The 25,792-nt window shown below is 38.3% G+C and overlaps 1 protein-coding gene across 7 annotated transcripts in view; it reads right to left on the bottom strand.

Annotated features, from left to right (window-relative positions):
• The window catches only part of SYTL5 (synaptotagmin like 5), a 272,831-nt gene that overhangs the window by 54,604 nt on the left and 192,435 nt on the right, over positions 1–25,792 (bottom strand). For all 7 annotated transcript variants that reach the window (XR_009256972.1, XM_058712816.1, XM_058712821.1 and 4 more), the window contains exons 4-6: positions 7,037–7,152; positions 5,487–5,595; positions 1,764–1,898 (exon numbers count right to left, since the gene is read on the bottom strand). Coding sequence is in view for 6 of the 7 variants with exons in the window: in XM_058712816.1 (XP_058568799.1) it covers positions 1,764–1,898; positions 5,487–5,595; positions 7,037–7,152 (360 nt within the window). In the remaining variant the exon portion in view is untranslated. The remainder of the gene's footprint in view (positions 1–1,763; positions 1,899–5,486; positions 5,596–7,036; positions 7,153–25,792) is intronic.

The raw sequence follows: 25,792 nt of genomic DNA, 5'->3' as shown, positions 1-25,792 counted from the left end.
GGGTCCCCAGGGTGCTGTTGTAGGGGGACAGGTGTGGAGGCCTGTGGGCACGGCCACTCTTGGCCTCCTTTCTGTCTCGGAGCCGCTCGGCTAGTGTCTGGTGGTCAGGACGTGGATGACCCGCCAGGCTGTCAGCGTGGCTGACGCCATCCCCAGAGCGGCCCTGCGGCGGATGGCCAGCCGTTTGGCTGACAATCTGCTGGCCGGAGCTGGAAGGGCCTGGGCTGCCTCTGGACTCCTGAAGAGGTCCAGGTGGCTCTCGGGCCTTGAATACATTGTCAGGGTGATGCCAGGAGAGGTACCCGTGGCCACCGAAGATGTGATGGCTTCTGCAGGCCCAGGTCGGGGGACCCTGGCCACCGTGCTGTCAGTGCTCTGAGGCAGCAGCCCAGCCTGTTTCTGGGCCTCCTCTGCAGCTAGCTTCCAGTCCATCCAGGTGGTGTATATGTGTGTATGTGTGTGTGTGTGTGTGTGTGTGTGTGTGTGTGTATGTATATATATCACCCCTCTTAAATATTAGCCTGAAGTCTATGCCAAAATGGCTCATCTGTGGAGTCCCCAAGAAGCTGGGCAAAAATAGCAACACTAAGTTAGTTGGTTCTTATCTCTAAATAATGGGGACCACTGTCTGAGAGTCAGAAGTTCAACAACCGCAAACAAAAATGAAGTTTTTATACAAAGATTCTGTGGAACATGGCAGGGGGCTGCCCCAAGGTAAGTCGAGGAGACTATTTCAAGGACAAAAGCAACTATGGTTCGAATTTTTTTTAATCATAAAGGAAATATATCTACATTCTTGAAAATTTGAAAACTACTGAATATCGATGATCTTTTGAGAGTGGATGATAAATGATTTTATACTTCCTCATTTTTTGTGTTGTTTTACATAAAATGCACTACTTTGCAGCAATGCTGTAGAGAAAAAAGAAACCAGTATAGAGAGCCACCATGGGGAAAAAAACCAAAGTCATAAGAGGGTCCTCTCTAGGGGAATTTGCTGTTCCATATTCTAAAATACATTACAGGGGAGAATGCAATTCTGCTCACATAACCTGAGGAGGCTTCACTAGCTGGATTTGTAGAATTACTGCAGCTCCAGGAAAATGAAAGGGAATTAACATTTGGACAAACCAGTGAAACATGAGGGTACATCTTTTTTCTCATCACTGCCTTTGATAGTACACTAATCATGAAAATAAGCCTTGACTTATACCCCAACAGGATAAAGAAAATCAAGCCTGATGTGAAATGACTATGCTCTTGGCTATCCTTTCTTTTTGCTTTTCTTGACAAGGTGATAACCCTGGGCATAGGAGATTCTCACTTGGCCCCACTGATAACAAGTTGGATGAGGTGGAACTAGAAAGAGGTGGAATTTATGGAAATTCTCTGGAGCAGTTCAAGTGATGAAATTATTAATAACTTTTAAAAAGCTGCAAGGAATATATCTAATGCTCACATGTTTCTTTTCAGAAGCTTCAACAGAGAAAGATCAAGAAATCACTGAAAAGAATGTATTTTCCCTGTATATCCCCAAACATCAAGTCCCGTCCCTACACATCACACCGATGATTCTGATAGCTGTAATTCCAGAAGGCTAAGCGCTTCCCATTTCAACTGAAAAATGCCCTCCTGGCTTTTCATGTTATGTTACAAGTTCTCCAAGAAGAAATACTTTACAGGTACCTAGAAGCACTGTTTGGATGGAAATAAGTCAACCTTATTCTCAGGCTATACCATCGTGCAATCTGTATGTGCTTTACCTGTCTGAACCAGGGATGGACTTTAAACTCCGAAAGTTTTGGCCGTCTAAGTCCAAGCTGTAGCTCCGCCCACTTTCAGTTTTTGGAGTTACGATTTCTCCCCTGGTTGCTGATCTGAACTTGCTAAGAAGAAATCTGAAATTATATAAATATATATGTACTTAGAAGTAACATCAGAGAAAAAAGCATTTTAAAAGATCATTTCAAGAATACCATTTCTAATATTTTCAACAGTAAATAATTCTTCAGTAAAGCAGCCTTGGGGCTGAGAGGTTCTGGGAAATTCCCAGTGCCTCGGTAGTATGCCATCAAGGGTAGTGGTAGAGGAGGTTATGACATTCTCCCAAGGCCATACCACTTGTCAGTAAGCCAGGCCTCTGTACCTGCTAGGAAAAAGACCATCAACTTTGGAAATTACCTGGGAATAGGGAAACATTGCCTGGGTTGAGCCTGTATGCAGGGATGTTAAGACTAGGGAGCTTGCAGGTCATGATCTTGCGGTTTGTGGGTTCACGCCCCTGCATCAGGCTCTGTGCTGATAGCTCAGAGCCTTGAGCCTGCTTCGGTTTCTGTGTGTGTGTGTCTCTCTCTCCACCCCTCCCCCACTCACACCATGACACTCTCTCTTAAAAAAAAAAAAAAAAGACTATGGAGCTTGAACTCATCTTGCTCAGAGAGGGGTGCTAGAATGATGGATCCTCTGGGACAAACTGAGGTGGTCATTTATTAGACTACAGCTCCATGAGAAAAGCAACCCTGCCCTGCTGGTTTCCTGTCAAGTCCCCCGAGCCTAGAGTGATGCCTGGCACATACTAGGACCCAATCAATTCTTGTGGAATGAAGGACTAAACCCCTGTGGTGGAAACCACCTTTATATCTTTCAGGACATTTCTCCCTGCGGGAATGAAGTTTGAACATTGGGGTGTCTCATGTGGGATGAAATCTGACTGTATTCCCATTTGACTAAATTATTTAGAACTTGAACAAAAATAGCTTTTCAGGAACTGAGATTTGAGTCATGATCCAGGCCAGTGAAGGCCCAAAACATGGGGGTTTCCAAATATACTTTAATAAACAACCAAGGTTATATTCTTTTTGTGACAGCATTTGGAAAAATCGGTTCATTTACTTTATATTCCAGTTTTCTAGGGAGAAAATGTATTCCAAAGGTATTGGGACAATCTTAATAGAATCTGCCAAGATGTCTCTGTTTCAAAGATATATAAAGAGTGTCTTATCAAAGTGTCGGAAGCTTCAATCTAACTGGAAAATTACATTTTTTTTTGGTGAGAATAGTGTTTGATATAATGTCAATCTATGCTGCTCTGAGAACCACCTTGTTCATGTCCCCACATCCATACTTCTACTTAAGGTGTTTCTTCCATGTGGAATCACTCTTCCCCACCTTTCGCTATCCTGAACTCTTGTCTTTCAAGGTCCTCATCTGGTCACACTTACAATTTTATGTCTTTCCCACTGTCCTCTGTGACCTCCCAACATTATCTAAGCCCCTTGTTTAATATTCACTTCTTTATTATCTAAGCCCCTTATTTAATATTTACCTAATTACTTATCAGCTTATGATATCTCTTATAGTTAATTAACACCTTGTCTTATTTTAGAAAGGCTTTCAGGCAGCTCATATTGTCATCTTACATTTTCCTAAAATTCTTCTATACATATTAACTTTTCGGGTATGTACCTTTTCTACCCAACTAACTGTTAAATTCCCTGAAAACAGAACCATCAGATCTCAGTTTTGAGTTCCAGCAGGGCTTAGGCCAGTGCTATGGCTGTTTTTAATTCAGAGCGCACCCAATTCATTGTGCTGGTAAGTTACTTATTGTCTCCCAGCTCCAAGTACATCATTCTATAACGTACTGAGTGAAGCCCGGGCTGGGGTCTGCAAACGACAGCTCCTACAAGCACTTGTGGGCTCTGAGTCACATGTTCAATCAAGCACAACACCAAAAAGAAAAAAAAAAAAAAACCCACAGGTCCAGCACTAAGGGAGCTCACAATTAAGTGTGTGTGTGTTTGGGAGAAGGTGGTGTCAGACTGCAATGTAAGAGTGATACTCAGGCACATGGCACTGTGGGAGCTCTGATGGGTGACCAATGGATTCAGTACAACAGAAAGGACCAATACGTAGGGTGTATGGTGACTCTAGGCTATCTTTCACATTCATCTCTGCTAATTGATGAAGACATGGTTAGTCATGGGTGTTTACGTTACATGACATTTAGCTTTCACTCCTACTCACAGTTCAAGACTCTAAAAAACCAAACCAAAACAAAAACAGACGTTCTCCAGAGCCAGATCAAGGCTCAGATACTGGCAGTCTCGCACGCTGCTTTCGGCTGAGAGAACAAAGCAGTGCTACTTAGAAAGAACCATAAAGTGACCTGGTGGACATTAGAGCCCTCACTAAGCCACAAAACAGATCAACAGTTGCCTGAGAAATGAAGACTAACAAATGCAGAGCCGGGAAGCAGAAGTTTGCCTTTTGGTCCTTTTAGCCTGCATTTTCGGGGCCTCTTTTCTCCCCTGAAGAAGCCGTGTTGCCTCCAGTTTCCTAGTGCCTCCTTGACTCTTGCTTCCCTATGTGCCTCCCATTCTTATTCTTAGTACTTGAGACACAGATTTTCTGAATTAAGTTACTGAGGTAGCCAAATGTGACTTCTTCCTTAAGGAAGCCCCCATTTGAAAGAGGGGACATTATGTATTAAGCCCAATTAATAAATCTTTGATTTGGATATTTCACGTATCAGCACTCAGGTTGGGGGAGAGTGTTGGCATTCTACAACAAAGGCAGTTGTCACTTCTTTATAGACAAGGCTGGCCCTGACATGAAACCTTCTACCTAGAAGTAATGAGAACCATTTAGTGCAAGACCAGATATGTCAAATGAAATAAAAAGTTTTATTTATATGTTCAAGTCCAAGGTGACCTTTATTTATTTAAGACTGAAAGTACGTAAAACTTCATGTTCTAGGGGGAATGATAGGAGAATATTGTCTTGGTCAGGTATGTTGACCTTCTCTGGGTCACTGAAGTGACATCAAACTTGAAAAACTAAGGGGTCTCAGCAGTATCACTGCTAGGAATTTACCCAAGGGATACAGGAGTACTGATGCATAGGGGCACTTGTACCCCAATGTTTATAGCAGCACTCTCAACAATAGCCAAGTTGTGGAAAGAGCCTAAATGTCCATCAACTGATGAATGGATAAAGAAATTGTGGTTTATATACACAATGGAGTACTACGTGGCAATGAGAAAGAATGAAATATGGCCTTTTGTAGCAACGTGGATGGAACTGGAGAGTGTGATGCTAAGTGAAATAAGCCATACAGAGAAAGACAGATACCATATGTGTTCACTCTTATGTGGATCCTGAGAAACTCAACAGGAACCCATGGGGGAGAGGAAGGAAAAAAAAAAGAGGTTAGAATGGGAGAGAGCCAAAGCATAAGAGACTCTTAAAAACTGAGAGCAAACTGAGGGCTGATGGGTGGTGGGAGGCAGGGGAGGGTGGGTGGTGGGTATTGAGGAGGGCAACTGTTGGGATGAGCACTGGGTGTTGTATGGAAACCAATTTGACAATAAATTTCATATATTTAAAAAAAAAAGAAAAGGAAAAAAAAAGAAAAACTAAGGGGTCTTTATTTCAGAAGTTTCTGGAATGAATTCAAATATGCCCTTGGAAAAAGTGTGTCTTACCCCTTTTTCCTGGGTCCATCATGACTGGCCTTTTGCCTGGCAGAAGGTGAAGTGTCTGCCTTTTCTGCATCCTGGTGGGGTTGCTCTTGGCTTTGTATTTCTTCAGTTCCTCATTAAAAACAATCAGAAGATAAATTTACATACAAAATGGCCAGAAACGAGAGCAATTTTCTATTCTTCATTCACTTTCCTACGTTAGCAGAGGACAAAGAAGTCCACAATAATTGGCAATGACATTCCCATCCTGTTTCCTAGTCACACAGTTATTTCTAATCTGCTGAGTGTTCCAGAGTTAAATGAAGACTAAGTTGAGGACTCATCTGTGGGAGGTTTGCTGAGATAAGCTTTCTAGGGATGTCCACAATGGAGGAATGATACATCATCCCTCTACAGATATTTTTAGGGCAGAGGAGCCTGGGTTCATGAGAACTCCAAATCCCTAGAGACGGGACTGTAGAAACAATACCCTGATTTCTGAGCACCTAAATCAGATTTCCTGCGTATACCTCATGACTTGAGAGAGAGTCTACACTCTGAAAGGTGCTGAGATATGAGTGGGGAAAACAGCCAGAGCCAGCGGCTTAATTCTAACTCTACTCCATTCTGTCCTCCGGTGGCATCAGACCTGATCTTACCCATCTGGGGAAGCCCTTCCTTGCTAGTGCCACATCCAGAAGTGACGCTGGAATCAGTTCCAAGCCTCCCAGCTTTACCTGCCAGACTTAAAAATGAGGGGATTTGTCTCTGTATATGAAACATGAGACACCCTAGGGCCAAGCCAGAAGATGCCTGCTCCACCTTTACTAGGCCACACATGAGAAATGTGCTCCTACACACAAGTTTCACTCAATATTTAACCAGTTAAATTGTAGTTTGAATGCACAGAATAGCATTCTCAAGGTGGAGTGTCATTTACATTTGGTGACAGTATAATGCTTCATTGAGTGAAAGGGTCCTGAGCATTTCAGGCCATTTAGCATCTCTGGCTAAATGCTATTAACCACCCACTACATGCTGTTAATCCCACCTCTGTCACTGCCACAACCAGTAATGCCCCCATTGTATTTCTAAATGCTCCCCTGGCTTGAGGGAGGAGGGCCTGGTACACGATATCACCCCTTGGTTGAGAACCGTTGGATTCATAAAAGGAACATTTAAAAGCAATTTTATGGAAATATATCACGTTGAAAAATCAAGGACTGCTTTCATAATGTGAATCATTTAATTCATCTGTTTTATGTTACTGTCTTAAATGCCTGGTAAAATATTGGAAGTGCATTCAGGAAAAGAACTACGTGTGATGAAAATAAATACTTCCTTTGAATATCTCAGCATGTCAGCTATATGGAAAATCACTGTGGATTTTATGTTCTGTTGATGTCCTCTTCCCTTGTATGAATTACAGATTGAGATTTCATGCTGAGTTTTGAAATGACCTAAGGGATTGAGGAAATTCAACTATGTTTATTTGTAACATATACAGGGGAATTATTTAGCTCATCAAAGTAAAAATTAAGACAGTTTTGAAACCAAATAATTGCTTTAGTTACCTGGGCTTCTTCTTAAGATGGACTGTCGGACTATATCAGTGCCCAGAAGATTGACTTGCTTGAAACGCTTTGCCTTTTCTTCAAAAAACCATTCACCGGTTACAATCCTTAGCTGCCTACTCAAGAGAAAAGGAGAGAGCATTGGAACTCAGTTATCTGGCCAAATAATTAACTCTCAAAAATCCCTAATTGAGTAAAAAATAGCCAGTCCTTTATAGAATCTATCTCAATTTCTAGAGTATTTTATGGTGATTATAATGGCAACTATTAGTTGAACGTGTACTATATACCAGGTACTTTCTAACTGATCTTCATACTTCATATATTTTTATTCACAGAACTCTGTGTAAATATTATCATCCTCATTTTGTAGGTGAGTAAATTGACACTTAGAGCAATAAAAAGACATGTCTCATATCACATAGCTAGTAAGTAAAAGACTCAGGATCCCCTTCCAAACAGTCTGGTCTAGGGCTCAAGTTCTTAGCCACCGCATTAGAGGGCAAATGATCTTCACTGGAAACAACGGGGAATGAGTGAAGGTTCTGAATTACAAAAGGGCCACAATTAGACTGTGTTTTAGAATGATACCTTGATATACTCTGATGATTGGCTTAGAGTCAAGAGCAAATGGAACAAGACAGGTTGGCCATGGCAATAGTCCGGGAAAGAGATGACAAGACTCATGCTGGGGCAACGGCAAGACTAACAGAAATGAAGAAATAAAATAAAAATGTAGGAGGTAGAAGGGTCTGCCTGAATTTTACAACCAACTGCTGAAGGTGGAAAAGAAGAATCTTTGAACAATCAAACCCATTTCTTTAAAGCCCCAGCTCCAATGATAACACAAACCCTTCACTCCAGTTACAAAGGGTATTTACCATTCTCTGAATATGGATTATAGATGTGTTGGTAACGTAGTGTTCCACTACTACTGTCTGAACACTTCTACAGAGGACTGTACTGGAAAAAAGGTTGAAAGGTAGGAGTGGGTCATATAATGAAAATCTTGGAATGTCATGGTAAGGAGTTGGAATGAACTCTTAGTTTTTCTAAAGTTCAGGTTGCCTCATATAATCTCTGGAGCATTATCTGCACAAAGGAGAAACCAGAGGCAGGCCGATGAGGAAGTTATTGCAATAGATAGAATAGGAAATGATGAAGATGCATATCAGTGATGATAAGAAAGATATAAGGTGAAAAGGGTGAAAAGAAAGGTATAGATTCTTGGGCCAATGAGAATGACAATCAGCAAGACTGGTGACAAGTCAGACATGATGGCTGGAGAAAAGCAGCTGAGAGTCATCTTGAGATTTCTAGCCCCAAGAAGCATACAGATGTGATTCAGTAACTAACTGGACTTAGAAATTAATAATTGGATCCTAAATTATCTAAAAATGACCCCCAAAATATGTCAATATGTTCCCCACAGCAACTACACTGAGATGCTACTTCTAAATAGAAAAGACAAAATTAAGTTATATACAAAACACAGTTCCACTACTGGGGAAAAGAAGTGAAAACGTTATCGTTGGAGCAAATTATTCATTGAAAGGAAAGACTATATATAGCATGTAAATCTCAGATTTATTCCCAAGTGGCTAGATCACCTGTTGCGAAGCAAGGGCTACTGGATTAGTTAGAAACTACATATGATATCTTAATGGAATATATCAAATCTAAGAAGATCTAATTTACCAAAACCAAATGCTTGAATGGGTTAAATTATTTCTGGATACATCTCAAGAACTCCACAGCCTTATGTATCATTACTTATGTTGGAAATATAGGGGCTAAGTGTGCTATTCTTATTTCTAAAGATGTCTCTTCAAGGTTCCTGTCCCTTAGTTTTTCAATCAAACACTAACCTAGGTACTGCTATGACTGAACTTTGCTAATGGAACTGAAGTTACTAAGCAGCTGACTTTCAAATAGGGAGATTGTTCTAGGTTATCTAGGCAGACCCAAAGTAATCACAGAGCCCTTAAAAACAGGAAGAGGAGGCAGAAGTCAGATCTGCAATGCTACAGAATGGGAAGTCAAATTCCACATGTGAGAAAGATTTTTTAAGAAGGCTCTGAGATATAAATGTCTACATGCAAGGACCAGAGAGCGGATTCTTGGAGCAAAGGCTGGCTCTTAGCTAACGGCAAACAAGGAAATAGGAGCCTCATTCCTACAGCCATAAGGAATCAGATTCTGCTTACCAAATTGAGCTTGGAAGTGAAATCTTTCCAAAGCCTTCCAATAGGAGCTTAGCCAGCAACACCTTGATTTCAGCCTTGCAAACCTTGAGTACAGAAAGAGACCAAGCCAAGCCAGATCTCTGAGCCACAGAATTGGGAGATAATATATTTGCGCTGTTTTAAGCTATTTGCTTATTATAGCAATTTGCTATGATGGCAAAAGAAAAGTAAAACAATAACTAAACACTGAAATATATTTGTTTGCATATTCAACTCAGGAATTCGGGGCACCTGGGTGGCTCAGTTGGTTAAGCATCCAACTCTTGATTTTGACTCAGGTCATGATCCCAGGGCTCATGGGTTCGAGCCCTGCATCAGGCTCTGCGCTGACAGTGTGGAGCCTGCTTGGGATTCTTTCCCTCTCTCTGTGCCTCACTTGCACTCGTGCTCTCTCTGTCCCTCAAAATAAATAAATAAACATTAAAAAAAATTCAACTCGGGAAATGACCCGCACGGGTTGTGAGAGAATAACTACAGAAACTTCAGAAGACCAATACGGGCAGAGGTTGGCAAATATGATGTGTGGGCAAAATTCACCCCACTACCTGTTTTGTATGGACTACGAGCTAGGGATGTTTTTTTTTTTTTTTTACACTTGTTAATGGTTCAAAAAAAATCAAAAGAAAAATATTTCATGACATACAAAATTAAATGAATTACACTCAAAATTCAGTGTCCATAAGTAAAGTGTTATTGGAATACAGCCATGCTCATTTGTTTCTATACTGTCTCTGGCTGCTTTTCTACTGTAAGTGCATAGTTGAGCAGTTTTAGCAGAGACCACATGGCCTTTAAAGTCTACAGTATTTACTCTCTGGAGTTGTATTTTTTTAAAAATTTGACAACCTCTTCAATAGGACAGAGTTTATGCAAAAAGAAAGAACAAGGTAAATAATAGATAGGTCAGCAACTGAAAACCACCCAGTAGCGGCATACCAAAATCTCACTTCTGTGTGTGTGTGTGTGTGTGTGTGTGTGTGTGTGCGCGCGTGTGTGTGTTTAATGTTCCTGGGATATGGGTTGAGACGGGTGGTGTGCGAACAGCAGTTTCACATATGACAGGTAAAATGGGACACAACCAGTCTACAGGCTCCAGGAAATGGTCCTCCACATCATCTTTACCGTATATGCCTAGAGCTGCCAACACCTAATACAAATAAGAACTTCCCAGAATTGTTAGTCATTACCTCTTGCTCTCCTTGTAGAAACAATAACTATAATCCCTGTATTTGCTCAACTTAGATAGGCACTTGAGTCATTTGTCATTTCAGAGCTCTGCAACATCAGAGCAATCTCTCGGGCTTATGCTTTTGCCACCTTCTCAGGTCCTGGAGGTACACGGGAGTCTTGCTGGAAGAAAGGGAAACTAATACCGAGTAAGCATATACCATGTACCAAGTAATGTGCTAGGCACTTTATATATACCTCTATATTTTATATATCCTCACTCTAAGCCATGAAGTAGCTACTATTATTCTCTAATTCTAACGTTTATTGAGAGAGAGAGAGAGAGAGAGAGAGAGACACAGTGCGAGCAGAGAAGGGACAGAGAGATAGAGACAGAGACACAGAATCAGAAGCAGGCTCCAGGCTCTGAGCTGTCAGCACAGAGTCCAACGTGGGGCTCGAACTCACTAGCCATGAGATCATGACCTGAACCGAAGTCGGACGCCCAACCGACTGAGCCACCCAGTCGCCTCTATTATTCTCTATTTCAGATGACAAAACTAAAGCTCCCAAAGGTTAAATAACATGCCAAAGTTATAAAGGTATTATGGCAGAAACAGGATTTTATACTAAAACGTCATACCCTTTGCATTTGGCTAAACTGTCAAAAAAAGAACTCATAGTGGTCATCTATAACAAGCCTTTAAGCAAAGATGCAAACTTATAGAAGCCAAGGAACAATACACAGCATTTCGTATGATGGGCTAGGATTGTACACGTGTGCGCATGTACACATCCACACGCACACACTGGCGTTAGAGTGACATGAATAAAGGAGGGGTGAAAGAGGAAAGAAAGTAAACATGACGACCACTGTGAAATTTATATCCCTATCAGTCACATCAGTCTACTACTTGAAAAATACAAGGCTTGGAATATATTCGGTGTTTCCTCGAAGTCATGCTCTAAAAACTGAGTTTGACTGAAACTAAGCGGATTGCACTCATTTGTCATTAATGATTACTTATTCAGAGTTTTCTAGGTCCTAATTTTCTTTAACATCAACTTCCTGGGACTCCAAACTTTCACTTGGAAGCTTATTTAAATGTAAAGTCAAGTTAAGTTCTCCTTAGATTTATAGAGGGAAAATAGGTAATCTTACCCTAAAAAAAAAAAAAAAAAAAGAATATGACTGACCAAAATATACATTTTCCTTGTTATCTTCTATTAACTACTGGAGACATCTGAGATAAGATATGTTTATTAGCTATGCTGAGATAAGATAGGAATTTCCTTGTTATTATTCATAAGAAAACTAATTAGATTTACAAATTTATTCATTACACATCAAATATTTATTGCATTTTTACTTAGCCTTCTGCTAAGGCTAGGAGTAAAGATGCAAATAGGACAAACAAGAACCCTGGCCTTACAGAGATGATGGTCTATATTTATTCCTTTCCAAACACAAAAATTAAAAAAGAAATCCCTAGACACATTATGGTAAAACTGCAGAATACTCCAGAAAAAAAGAACATCTTACAAATAGGTAGAGAGGGAAAATTCCCCCAAATTACATACAAAGCGATGACAATTAGAATGACAGTTGGCTTTCAACAGTAATACTAAAACTCAGAATCCAGTCAATGATATCTTCAAAGTTCCGAGAGAAAATAACCTTAAAAGTGTATATACAAAAAACCACTGTTCAGAAATGAGGTGAAATTAAAAAAATTTCAGCAAAATAAAAACTGAAACAATTTACCATCAATAGAGTTTCACTCAAGGAATTTCCAAAGATTGTACTTCAGAAGAGGTAAAATAGATCTGAGGTATAGAAAGAAACAGCACATGGATAAATCTAAGAAACACGGATGTATAAACAATTATAATATCTAAAATGAATTTTAAAAATATATATCTAAACAAAAAAGCAAGCAAACAAAAAGATAGGTCTAAAAAAGAACAAAAAGTATGTATAATCCAGGGAGAAGATATGTGAAGTTTAAGAATATCAAGTTCCGGGGCGCCTGGGTGGCGCAGTCGGTTAAGCGTCCGACTTCAGCCAGGTCACGATCTCGCGGTCCGTGAGTTCGAGCCCCGCGTCAGGCTCTGGGCTGATGGCTCGGAGCCTGGAGCCTGTTTCCCATTCTGTGTCTCCCTCTCTCTCTGCCCCTCCCCCGTTCATGCTCTGTCTCTCTCTGTCCCAAAAATAAATAAAAAATGTTGAAAAAAAAAAAAAAAAAAAAGAATATCAAGTTCCTTTTATTAATTAGAAGAAAACTAAAACTATTGATTAGTAAAATAAAATGAATTTTGTGATTTTTAGTATAATCACTGGAAATAAAAAATCATATATAATATCTGCACTAGTAGAAAAAATAAAATCGAATGAGAAAAATATACTTTAATCAACCTGTAGAAAGTAAAAATAAAAGCAAATAAAATCTTTAGGTAATAATACATGAAGGCAAATATTACAGGGATCACTATAATAGAAACAAATGTACATATCATGGTAATTATGACTGTAAGTAGCTTAAACCATAGTTTAAGAAAAATATTGCCAGATTAAACTTTAAAAATTATATACAGTGAATATGTACAGCATGTATATGTATTACAACACATGTATCATGTATATAGCATACATGTATAGCAAATATTTAAATACATATAATTTAAAATAGCATATGTGCTATATAGATGAGTCTCACCATAAGCATATGGATACAGAAAGGCTGAAAGTCAAATGGTAGAATAATATATACTATGTAAATACTAATCAACAAAAAACTCGATGTAGTTATATTAATAGCAGACAAAACAAACTTTAAAGCATTTCTAGAAGTGAAGAGGGTCACAAAGGAAAACTTCAAATTGGTAAAGACTGACAGTCTAATGGAAAAATGAGCAATGGACATAAATAGTCCTATCACAGAAAAGGAACCAAAAAAGGCCAATAAACCTATGAAAAGATTCTCAACCTCATTAGTAATCAGAAAAATTCAAATTAAAATCATAGTAAAATACCTAGTTATATCTCCAGGTTTGGCAAAAATTAAAAGTTTTCATTATTCCAAGTGTTGGTAAGATTGTGAAGTAAAAAAAAAAATTATATAATGTAGGTAGTTTAAACTGCTAGAACCACCATGAGAAACAATTTAACATTATCTCATAAAGTTGAAAATGCTCATACCATTTGCCCTGCAAGTTCATTCCTAGGTGCACCACCTAGAGAAGTCTTCTCAAACATTTTTGGCATAGGTCACAGTAAAGAATATATATATTTTTTTGAGAGAGAGAGAGAGAGAGAGAGAGAGAGCGAGAGAGAGCGAGCGCACAAGAATCTTAAGCAGGCTCCATGCTCGGAGTGGAGCCCTGTACAGGGCTGAATCCCATGATGCTGGAATCATGACCTGAGCTGAAATCAAGAGTCTGACACTGAACTGACTGAGCCACCTCAGTGCCCCAAAAATGTTTTATATCACAATCCAGAAAATACACACATACACTTTTACGCACATACATATGTACACACATTTATTGTTATATTTTCACACACACATATAACTACAATCACACTGACATTTTCTATTCTATTTTGTTTTTAGTGCTAGTCAATCACAGCCCCCTAAAGGGGCATGAGCCAGTTTTAAAACCCCACCTTAGGGAAACTCTTCTACATGTTTGTCAGGCCATATGCACAAGACTGTCATAGCAAGAAGAACAAAACCCAAACCCAGCAACAGGAAGGAAATAATAAAGAGAAGAGCAGAAAGAAATGATATAGAAACTAAAAAAAAAAAAAATTGAACACATCAAAGAAACCAAGAGCTAGTTCTTTGAAAAGATCAACCAAAGTGATAAACCTCTAGCAAGATTCACTACAAAAGAGAGGATCCAAATAAACAAAATTACTAATGAAAGAGGAGACATAACATCACAGAAATGCAAACAACTATAACAGAATATGATGAAAACTTATATGCCAACAAATCGAATAACCTAAAAGAAATGGATTAAGTCAGAGAAACATATAACCTACCAAAACTAAAGCAGGAAGAAATAGAATTTATTTTTTATTTATCACCATCAATAGAATAGAATCAATAATCAAAATAACGCCCAAAAAACAAAAGTCCAGGACCAGACAGCTTCACAGCCGAATTCCACCAAACGTTTAAAGAAGAGTTAATACCAATTCTTCTCAAACTATACCAAAAAAAAAGGAAGGAAAACTTCCAAAATCATCCTATGAGGCCAGTATCACTCTGACATCAAAACCAGATAAACACACCACACACACACACACACACACACACACAAAAGAGAACTACAGACCAATCTCTCCATTAACTTTATGTTTCTGCAAACATCTTCAACAAAGTATTAGCAAACTGAATCCAACAATACATTAAAAAAATCATACACCATGATCAAGTGAGATTTATTCCCAGGATTCAAGGGTGATTCAATATTCACAAAACAATCTATGTGGTATGTCACATCAATATGACAAATCATAAAAACAGTAAGATCATTTCAGTAGACTCAGGAAAAGCATTTGACAAAGTACACTATCCATTCATGATTTAAAAAATCCTCTGCAAAGTAGGTCTAAAGGAAACATATCTCAACATAATAAAGGCCATATATGCAAAACCCCCAGCCAACATCATACTCAATGGGGGAAAACTGAGAGGTTTCTCCCTAAGGTCAGGAACGAGACAAGGATGTTCACTATCACCACTTTTATTCAACACAGTACTGCAAGTCCTAGCCATAACAATGAGACAACATAAAGAAATAAAAGGCATCCAAATTGGTAAGGAAGAAGCAAAACTTTCCCTATTTGCAGGCAACATGATAGTATATACAGAAAACCCTAAAGACTCCACCCAAAAAAATTACTAGAATTGATAAATGAATTCAGTATACAAGTTGCAGGATACAAAATCAATGTACAAAAATCTGTTGCATTTTTATACACTAATAATGAAGCTGCAGAAAGTGAAATTAACAAACAATTCCATCTGCAATTGTACCCCAAACAGCAGAATATCTAGGAATAAACAACCAAAAAGGTGAAAAACCTGGACTCTAGAAAGTGTAAAACACTCATGAAAGAAATTCAAGATGAAACAAAGAAATGGAAAGATATTCCATGCTCATGGATTGGAAGAACAAATATTGTTAAAATAATTCATAAGCAATCTACAGACCAATAGCATTTTTCACAGAACTAGAACAAATAATCCTAAAATTTGTATGGAACCACCAAAGACCTTGAATAGCCAAAGCAGTCTTGAAACATAAAAACAAAATTTGAGGTATCACAATTTCCGATTTCAAATTATATTACACAGTGGTAGTAATTAAAACAGTATAGTACTGCCATAAAAACAGACACGTAGATCAATGAAATAGAACAGAAAACCCAGAAGTAAACCCAGAATTATATAGTCAATTAATCTTCGACAAAGGAGGAATGAAAATACAATGGGAAAAGAGTCTCCTCAACAAATGGTGCTGAGAAAACCAGAGAGCCATTTGCAAAAGAATGAAACTGGACCATTTTCTTCACTATACACAAAAATAAACTCAAAATGGATAAAAGACCCAAATGTGAAAAAAAAAAAAGAAGAAAGCTACTATAAACTTCACTGAACCTGTCTTTTAGTGAAAAACATTGAAAATTGAAAAAACTAATTTTAACAAATTTCAATTTTTTTATTAAAAAAAAAAAAAAAGACCTAAATGTGAGACCTGAAACCAGAAAAATCCATGAAGAGAGCACAGGCAGTAATGTTTATGACATCGGCTAGAGCAACATTTTTCTAGATATGCCTCCTGAGGCAAGGGAAATAAAAGCAAAAATAAACCACAGTGAAAGAGACAATTAACAAAACTAAAAGGCAATCTAATGAATGGGAGAAGATATCTGCAAATGACATATCTGATAAAGGGTTAGTATTCAAAGTATATAAAGAATTTATACAACTCAACACCTGAAAAACAAACAATCCAACTAAAAAATGGGCAGAAGACACGAACAGACATTTCTTCAGAGAAGATATACAGATGACCAACAAAGAGATGAAAAGATGCTCAGTATCACTCATCATCAGGGAAATGCAGATCGAAACTACAACGAGATATCACCTCACACCTGTCAGAATGGCTAAACTCAAAACACAAGAAACAACAAGTGTTGGTGAGGACATGGTGGAAAAGAAGTCCTCTTGCCCTGTTGGTGAGAAAGCAAATTGGTGCAGCCACTATAAAAAACAGTATAGAGGCTTCTCAAAAAATTAAAAACAGAATTACCCTATGATCCAGGAATCACACTACCGGGTATTTACCCCAAAAATACCAAAACACTAATTCAGAGGCATACATGCACCCCTATGTTTACTGCAGCATTATTTACAATAGCCAAACTATGGAAGCAACCCAAGTGTCCACTGACAGGTGCGTGGATAAAGAAGATGTGGTATATATACATACAATGGAATATTTAGCCACAAAAAGAATGAAATCTTTCCATTTGTAACAATATAAATAGAGCTAGAAAGTATGATGTTAAATGAAATAAATCAGAGAAAGACAAATGCCATATGATCTCACTCATATGTGGAATTTAGGAAACAACAAATGAGAAAAGGAAAAAAAAGAGAAACCAAGAAAAAAATTGTTAACTATGAAGAACTGATGGTTACCAGAAGGGAGGTGGGTGGGGTGAAGGGGAAGATAGGGGATGGGGATTAAAGAGTACATTTATCATGATGAAAATAAAATGAAATAAAATGGAAAAAAGAATGTCACAGGAGCATTTTATCTACCATTATAAATTGAAACAGTATAAATATCCATCAACAAGAAAATAGATACACTATAGGATGACACAATAGTGAAGATGAATGTAATCGTACTCACATAAACGTGGATAGATTTCACACACAAAAAATGTTGAGCTAAAAACGTCACAAAGAATACATACAGTATGATTTCCATTTCTGTAGCACTCAAAAATGAAAAATTATATTACTTAGGGACATATCCAAGTGCAGCAAAACCATAAAGTAAAGCAAAGGAATGAAAAATACAAAACAAGAATATTCTCATTCTTCTTTAAAGAGTTCTTTTTTTAATGTTTATTTTTGAGAGAGGGACCACACGTGTGAGCAGGGGAGGGGCAGGGAGAGAGGGGGACTGAGGATCTGAAGCAGGCTCTGTGCTGTTAGCAGAGAGCCCAATGCAGGGCTTGAAGTCACGAACCGTGAGGCCATGACCTGAGCTGAAGTAGGATGCTTAACCGACTGAGCCATCCAAGGGCCCCAAGAATGTTCTCATTCTTAAACTGGGTGACAAATACATGGATACTCCTTTTATTATTGTCTAAATTATACATATACATTATAGAGTACCTTGATGTGTACGATATTTTCACATTAAAAAAAAATCTTTCTAGTCTATGTAGGTGTTAAGATACTATTCTACAGTCAACAAAGCTAGATTACAGAAATTTGCTAAAGTAGGGGTGGTTATGAAATTACTATGTGGCAACTGTTAATGGCCATCAAACCAAAGATCACCAGGAACCCACATATGGGTGAACAAGTTGAGATATTTTTCATTGCAATGAAGGAAAATACACGCCATGGAGAACCATGGGGCATCTCAGTAACAGGGCATTTGGAAGACTTTCATATAGGATTTGGGCTGACATTAGGTAATTTTGGAGACAGTTCTAGGGAGCAGAGATTTGGTCAAGATTAGGTGAAGTCAATAAGCGGGGACAATGCTATGACAGGTATATTAATAAGTTTTATGTAGAAGGAGGGCAAACAAGAACAAGGCTAAAGGTGCAATTGTTAAGGAAATAGCAGGTCACATGAGTCAAGAAAAGGGGATGTTTCATACTTTCTGGCTTCGACAGGCACCTTGTTTTTTCTATGCTTAGACAGGGCTATGAATTGTTCTTATTTTGTCTCACTTCATCATGATTGCAGAGTAATCTTGTGGGATGCTGATGCTGAGATTATGTCCAACAGATGAATACCATGGTCTACCTGTGAGTGTCAGCTCATCTTCTAACAGCATCAAAGCCTGCTTGTAAACATCAGACCAGTTTCCGCACATCAGGGGCTGTAGTTCTCTTTCTCATAACAAAGGACTATACAGTCCCTCCTTGCACTCTCTCTGTGTATGTTCCAACCATTGGTACTATCTGCTTTCAAGTTTACTGGCAGAGACTCCTATTTTATCCATTTCAGTTATATTTTATCTATTTCAGTAATCATTACCAATTCATCAAAAACAAAAACATCAATTTTCTCCTTCTTTAAAAGACAAAGACTCTCACAAGGATACACAACAACATGAAATGTAACGACATGGCATGAATATAAGATCAAGTGATCGACGCCATAGAAGTAACTGACTTTTTAGTTCCCTATCTCATTTTTCTGAGTTCAAATGCGGTGCTGATTAAGAAAAATGATCAGTAGGACTGTCTCTGTGTTGGATGGCAACTGCATCAGCTAACATAATCATGTGGAATTTTGTAGGTCTCATTAAGATAGCAAAATGAACTAACTGGCTGCATCAGGGTCCCTTTCATTATGTTTCTGCAGTTAAATTTAAAACTAGACCTATAGCAACCAACCTGTTAAAACGAGAAGGGGTTGTAGAAAATGTCAAGGGCTGCTCAGCCCAGGTAGCCTCCCTCCATCAGTCCTTGCTATAAATCGTTCCAGTGGTCCAGCAATAAAATCTCTTTACTTTTATCCAATCCAAGGTAAATGACAATAAAGGTTGTGCTTCCAACTGATTAAAGAATGAGTCACTTTCTGACTCATCTCCTCTCTTAGAGGTCAGGGTGAGAATTTCAATTTTATGGTCTATTAAACATGGAGACAGCCCAGTGGCACTGCAGCATTCTCTCACAACAAACAAAGGGTGTTCACTGCCCATAAAATATCATTCACGATTCCTTTTTGAAAACCACTCCATAAACAGCAAACAAGATACTCCTAATGCTGACAGATAGTTTAAGTTTCTGGGATCACAGAGGCTAGTAGCAGGAATAGTGGAGAAGTAATGGTCTCTGTTTTCAGCTTTAAAAACAAGGAGGGATTTTAAGAAGTCAAATTAGATACGCACCATGTAAATTTCCAACTGTCACAGAAGGACATGATTATAAGCTGTAGTCACAGAAGCATAAGAATTAATTGAAAGTTCTGTTTCTTCCTCCGGACATTTGAATGCATAAAAACAGAATTTATACTACTGAGGAGACAATACTGTAATAAACTCATCTTCCTCCTTAGAGGGTTAAACCATTGAGGGTAACCCATGTTTTATTCACCTTTGTATTCTTATCTCCTAGTGTACCAACAGGTTATCAATAAATATTGTAGAAGGGATGGATGAATACACTGATGGGATCAATCAGCTAGGTGGATGGTTGGGTTTATTAAGTTATTGCTACATCAATAAAAGAAGTACAAATGATTCAGAAGTTCTGTATTGATGCATTAACATCTACAAAGGAAGACAAAGAACTTTCCATTTGTTATTATTTATTCTTACATCCTTCTAACAACAGCTTGTATTACATCTTTGACAGCTGAAAATTTACTCTGTTCAAAGGTCAAATGTATCTGACATGGCTCATATTTTTTAATGTATTTTTTTAAACTTACGCTTCTGACAGAAGAAAACTACCTATGTTTCATAACTTGCTTAAGCCTGAAATGCTTTAACTGGAAAACTACCCTCTACTCATTCACTCACTCTCTTATTCTTCTAATCCATGAGCATGGAATGTTTTTCCATTTCTTGGTATCTTCTTCAATTTCCTTCATAAGCTTTCTATAGTTTTCAGTATACACATCTTTTACATCTTTGGTTAGGTTTATTCCTAGGTCTTTTATGATTCATGGTGCAATTGTGAATGGGATCAGTTTCTTTATTTCTCTTTCTGTTGCTTCATTATTGGTGTATGAAAATGCAACTGATTTCTGTACATTAATTTTGTATCCTGTGACTTTGCTGAATTTATGTATCAGTTCTAGCAGAATTGGGGAGCACTGAAACATATAAAACAATCACAAACATCAACAACCTTATTGATAAGAATGTTGTAATTGCAGGGGATTTTAATACTCCACTTACAGCAATGGATATATCATCTAGACATAGAATCAATAAAGAAACAAGGGGCCTGAATGATACATTGGATCAGATGAACTTGACAGATATATTTAGAATTCCACATCCCAAAGCAACGGAATATACTTTCTTCTCAAGTGTGCATGGAACATTCTCCAAGATAGATCACATACTGGGTCACAAAACAGCCCTTAATAATTATAAAAGAATTGAGATCATACCATTCACACTTTCAGATCACAATGCTATGAAACTTGAAATCAACCACAGGAAAAAGACCGGAAAACCTCCAAAACCATGGAGATTAAAGAACATCCTACTAAAGAATGAATGGGTCAACCAAGAATGAATGGGTCATCCTACTAAAGAATGAATGGGCAATTAGAGAAGAAATTAAAAATTGTATGGAAACAAATGAAAATGAAAATACAATCCAAATGCTTTGGGATGCAGTGAAGGCAGTCCTGGGAGGAAAATACATTGCAATCCAGGCCTATCTCAAGAAACAAGAAAAATCCCCAATACAATATCTAACAGCACACCTAAAGGAACTAGAAGCAGAACAGCAAAGACACCCCAAACCCAGCAGAAGAAGAGAAATAATAAATCAGAGCATAAATAAACAACATAGAATCTAAAAAAAAAAAAAACAGTAAAGCAGATCAATGAAACCAAGAGTTGCTTTTTTGAAAAATAAACAAAACTGATAAACCTCTAGCCAGGCTTCTCAAAAAGAAAAGAGAGAGGACCCAAATACATAAAATTACAAATGAGAATGGAATTATTACAGCCAATCCCTCAGAAATACAAGCAATTATCAGGGAATACTATGAAAAACTATATGCCAACAAACTGGACAACCTGGAAGAAATGGACAAATTCCTAAGCACCCACACACTTCCAAAACTGAAGCAGGAAGAAGTAGAAAACTTGAACAGACCCATAACCAGCAAAGAAATGGGATCAGTTATCAAAATCTCCCAACAAATAAGAGTCTAGGACCAGATGGCTTCCCTGGGGAATTCTACCAGACATTTAAAGCAGAGATAATACCTATCCTTCTTAAGCTGTTCTGAAAAAATAGAAAGGGAAGGAAAACTTCCAGACTCATTCTATGAAGCCAGCATTACTTTGATTCCCAAACCAGATAGAGACCCAGCAAAAAAAGAGAACTACAGGCCAATATCCCTGATGAATATGGATGCAAAAATTCTCAACCAGATACTAGCAAATCGAATTCAACAGCATATAAAAAGACTTATTCACCATGATCAAGTGGGATTCATTCCTGGGCTGCAGGGCTGGTTCAATATTCACAAATCCATCAATATGATACATCACATGAATAAAAGAAAAGATAAAAACCATACGATCCTGTCAATCGATGCAGAAAAAGCATTTGACAAAATATAGCATCCTTTCTTAATAAAAGCCCTCGAGAAAGTCAGCATAGAAGGAACATACTTAAGCATCATAAAAGCCATTTATGAAAAGCCCACAGCCAATATCATCCTCAATGGCGAAAAACTGAGAGCTTTCCCCCTGAGATCAGGAACACGACAAGGATGTCCACTCTCACCGCTGTTGTTTAACACAGTGTTGGAAGCACCAGCAATCAGACGACAAAAGGAAATCAAAGGCATCAAAATTGGCAAAGATGAAGCTGAGATTTCACTTTTTGCAGATGACATGATACTCTACATGGAAAATATACATTTTCACTAGATACATATTACGCAGAGTCTCACTAACTTACAATTTTTAAAATACTTTTTCATCAACCAAAAGTTATCAGGTTTATAGGAAGACAATATATGACCCAAATCAAGAGAAACAAAGAAACAAAATATCAGTCCCATCAGGGACTCAGGTAATATAACTGTCATTTGTAGACTTTTAAATAATTATAAATAATTTTTCCAAGAAACTACAAGAAAAAGGTGAAGGTCAACAGAGAGTTAGAATTGTAACAAAAGCAAAATGAAAAATCTAAAAGTGAAAAACACAACTAAAGGATGAATAAGTGTGCTTAACAGCAAATTAGACACAGACAAAGATAAGATTAGTGAATTGAAAGACAGATCAGAAAAAATATACAAAATGAATTCAGAGACATAAAAGGATAAAAAATATGGAAAGGAATAGAAGAGATATATGAAAACTACTGAATATATAAGAATATATAAGCTATATATTTGGAGTATTTGGAGTAGAGGAGAGAGAAGGGGGAACAAGCAATATGGGAAGAGATTATCTGAGAAATATTTGAACATGACAAAAGATATTAATAGATGCAAATTTAAGACACTCTAGATTCCCCAACATGGACAAATGTAAATAAAATCAGACATAGGCTAGATGTGTTATAGAAACCCTGTATATACAACAGAAAAGGGGAAAATAGTAAAAGTAGACAATGAAAAATATTATTACAGTTGATTCCTGGACAACACAACTTGGTGGGGTTTTTTTCAAGTTTTTATGTAAATTATAGTTAACATTTAAATTATAGTGCAATATTGGTTTCAGGCATAGTATTCAGTGATTCATCATTTAAATACAATACTCAGTGCTCATGATAACAAGTGCCCTCCTTTTTTTTTTAATGTTTTTATTTTATTTTTGAGACAGAGAGAGAGCATGAACGAGGGAGGGTCAGAGAGAGGGACACACAGAATCTGAAACAGGCTCCAGGCTCCGAGCTGTCAGCACAGAGCCCAACGCAGGGCTCAAACTCACAGACTGTGAGATCATGACCTGAGCCGAAGTCGGACGCTTAACCAACTGAGCCACCCAGGCGCCCCATTACAAGGCGCCCCTCCTTAATACCCATCACCCAACTAGCCCATGCCCTACCCACTTCCCTCCATCAACCCTCAGTTTGTTCTCTATCTTTAAGAGTCTCCCATGGTTGGGGCAGCTGGGTGGCTCAGTCGGTTAAGTGTCCAACTCTTGATTTTGGCTCAGGACATGATCTCACAGTTCCTGAGTTCAAGCCCCACATTGGGCTCTGTGCCTACAGCTTGGAGCTTGTTTGGGATTCTCTCTCTCCCTCTCTCTCTGCCCCTATCCTCCTTGTGCTCTCTCTTAAAATAAATAAAACACTTAAAAAAAAGAGCCTCTCATCATTTGTTTCACTCTTTTCCCCCCTCCCATATGTTCATCTGGTTTTTTAAAAAAAATATTTTTTAATGTTTATTTTTATTTGAGAGAGAGAGAGAGAGAGAGAGAGAGAGAGAGAGAGAGAGAGAGAGAAGGAGCACAAGCAGCGCAGGGGCAGAGAGGGAGACACAGAATCCAAAGCAGGCTCCAGGCTCTGAGCTGTCAGCACAGAGCATGACGCAGGTGGGGCTTGAACTCTTGAACTGCAAGATCGTGACCTGGGCCGAAGATGGACACTTAACCGACTAAGCCACCCAGGTGCCCTTGTTCATCTGTCTTGATGGACAATACAAGTTTGAATGGTGTGGCTTCACTTATATGTGGAGTTTTTTCAATATATTGTTAAAATTTTTGGAGATTTGTGACAATTTGAAAAACTCAGAGGAAATGCACAGCCTAGAAATATTAAAGAATTAAGGAAAATCTATGTCATGAATTGCATAAAGTATATGTGGACACTAGTCTATGTTACCATTTACTGCCATAAAATATATACAAATATATCATAAAAAGTTAAACCTTATCAACATTTATGTACACAAAGACTTAGAGACTATATATGGCACTATTTGCAGTTGAGAAAAATGTATACAAAAGTAAAGATGCAGTATTCAATCATGATTGCATCAAATTACCTGTAGTATAAGCTCTACTACTATAGTAATTTTGTAGCCCCCTCCTGTTGCTCTTGCGGCGAGCTCAAGTGTTGCAAGTATCTACTTAAGGTGCCGTGTGACACTAATCATCTCTGCATGAATAGTTCATCTCTACGGTCAACCACGTATCACAGTAAAAAGTGATCCCTCATGGTTCTCATAGTTTTCGCGTCTAGTGCAATACCTCAAACCTCAAATGACACCACTGGACCCATACAGAGTGCCACTAGTGATGCTGGAAGTGCTCCCAAGAAGTAGAGAAAAGTCATGATATTATAAGAAAAAGATGGGGGCTCCTGGGTGGCTCAGTCGGTTAAGCGGCCGACTTCGGCTCAGGTCATGATCTCGCGGTCCGTGAGTTCGAGCCCCGTGTCAGGCTCTGTGCTGACAGCTCAGAGCCTGGAGCCTGTTTCAGATTCTGTGTCTCCCTCTCTCTGACCCTCCCCCGTTCATGCTCTGTCTCTCTCTGTCTCAAAAATAAACGTTAAAAAATTTTTTTTTAAAAAAGAAAAAGATGAATTGCTTGATATGTACCACAGATTGAGGCCTGCGGCTGTGGTTGCCCGCCCATTCAAGATATATGAATCCACTGTGAGGACCATTATAAAAAAGAGAAAAAGAAACTCATGAAGCCATTGCTGCAGTTACACCAGCAGGTGGGAAAACCTTGCACTTTTTGCAAAATACCTCTCTACCTTGTATAAAAAAATGCAACTTTTATGTAGGTGCAGGACTGTCATAAGCAAGGCATAACCTATAGACTCTAACGTGATTTGGGGGAAAAAAATGAAATCATGATGTGACAACTTAAAGCAAAAGAAAGGTGTAGACTCCAAAGCTGGAGAATTTCATGCCAGCCAAGGATGGTTTGGTAATTTTAGAAAGAGGTTTGCCTTAAAAAAAATGTCAAGATAAGAGGAGAAGCATCTTTAGCCAATTTAGAGGCAGCAGATGAGTTTCCAGACAGCACTTACAAACTCACTGAGGAGAAAGGATATTTGCTCGAATAGGTTTTTAATGCAGATGAAAGTAACCTATTCTGGGGAAAAAATACCACAAAGGACATTTGTTAGTAACGAAGAGAAGCGAACACTAGGATCCAAGACAGGAAGGGATAGGCTAACTGTACTTTTATGTGCAAATGCAGTTGGGTTTATCATCAGCACTGCCCTTATCTATAAAGCCGCTAAACCCCTAACCTTGAAGAAAAAAGATAAACATCAGCTGCTAGTGTTTTGGTTGTACAACAAGAAGGTGTTAACAATGAGAACCCTGCTTTTAAATTGGTTTCAAAGATTCTTGTCCCTAAAGTCAGGAAACACCTTGACAGTAAAGTACTACCTTCT

Source organism: Neofelis nebulosa, chromosome X (genome assembly GCF_028018385.1).
Source record: "Neofelis nebulosa isolate mNeoNeb1 chromosome X, mNeoNeb1.pri, whole genome shotgun sequence".
Classification (NCBI taxonomy): Eukaryota; Metazoa; Chordata; class Mammalia; order Carnivora; family Felidae; genus Neofelis; species Neofelis nebulosa.
The sequence above is the reverse complement of the archived record's forward strand: the minus strand, read 5'-3'. Positions and strand labels throughout refer to the sequence as shown.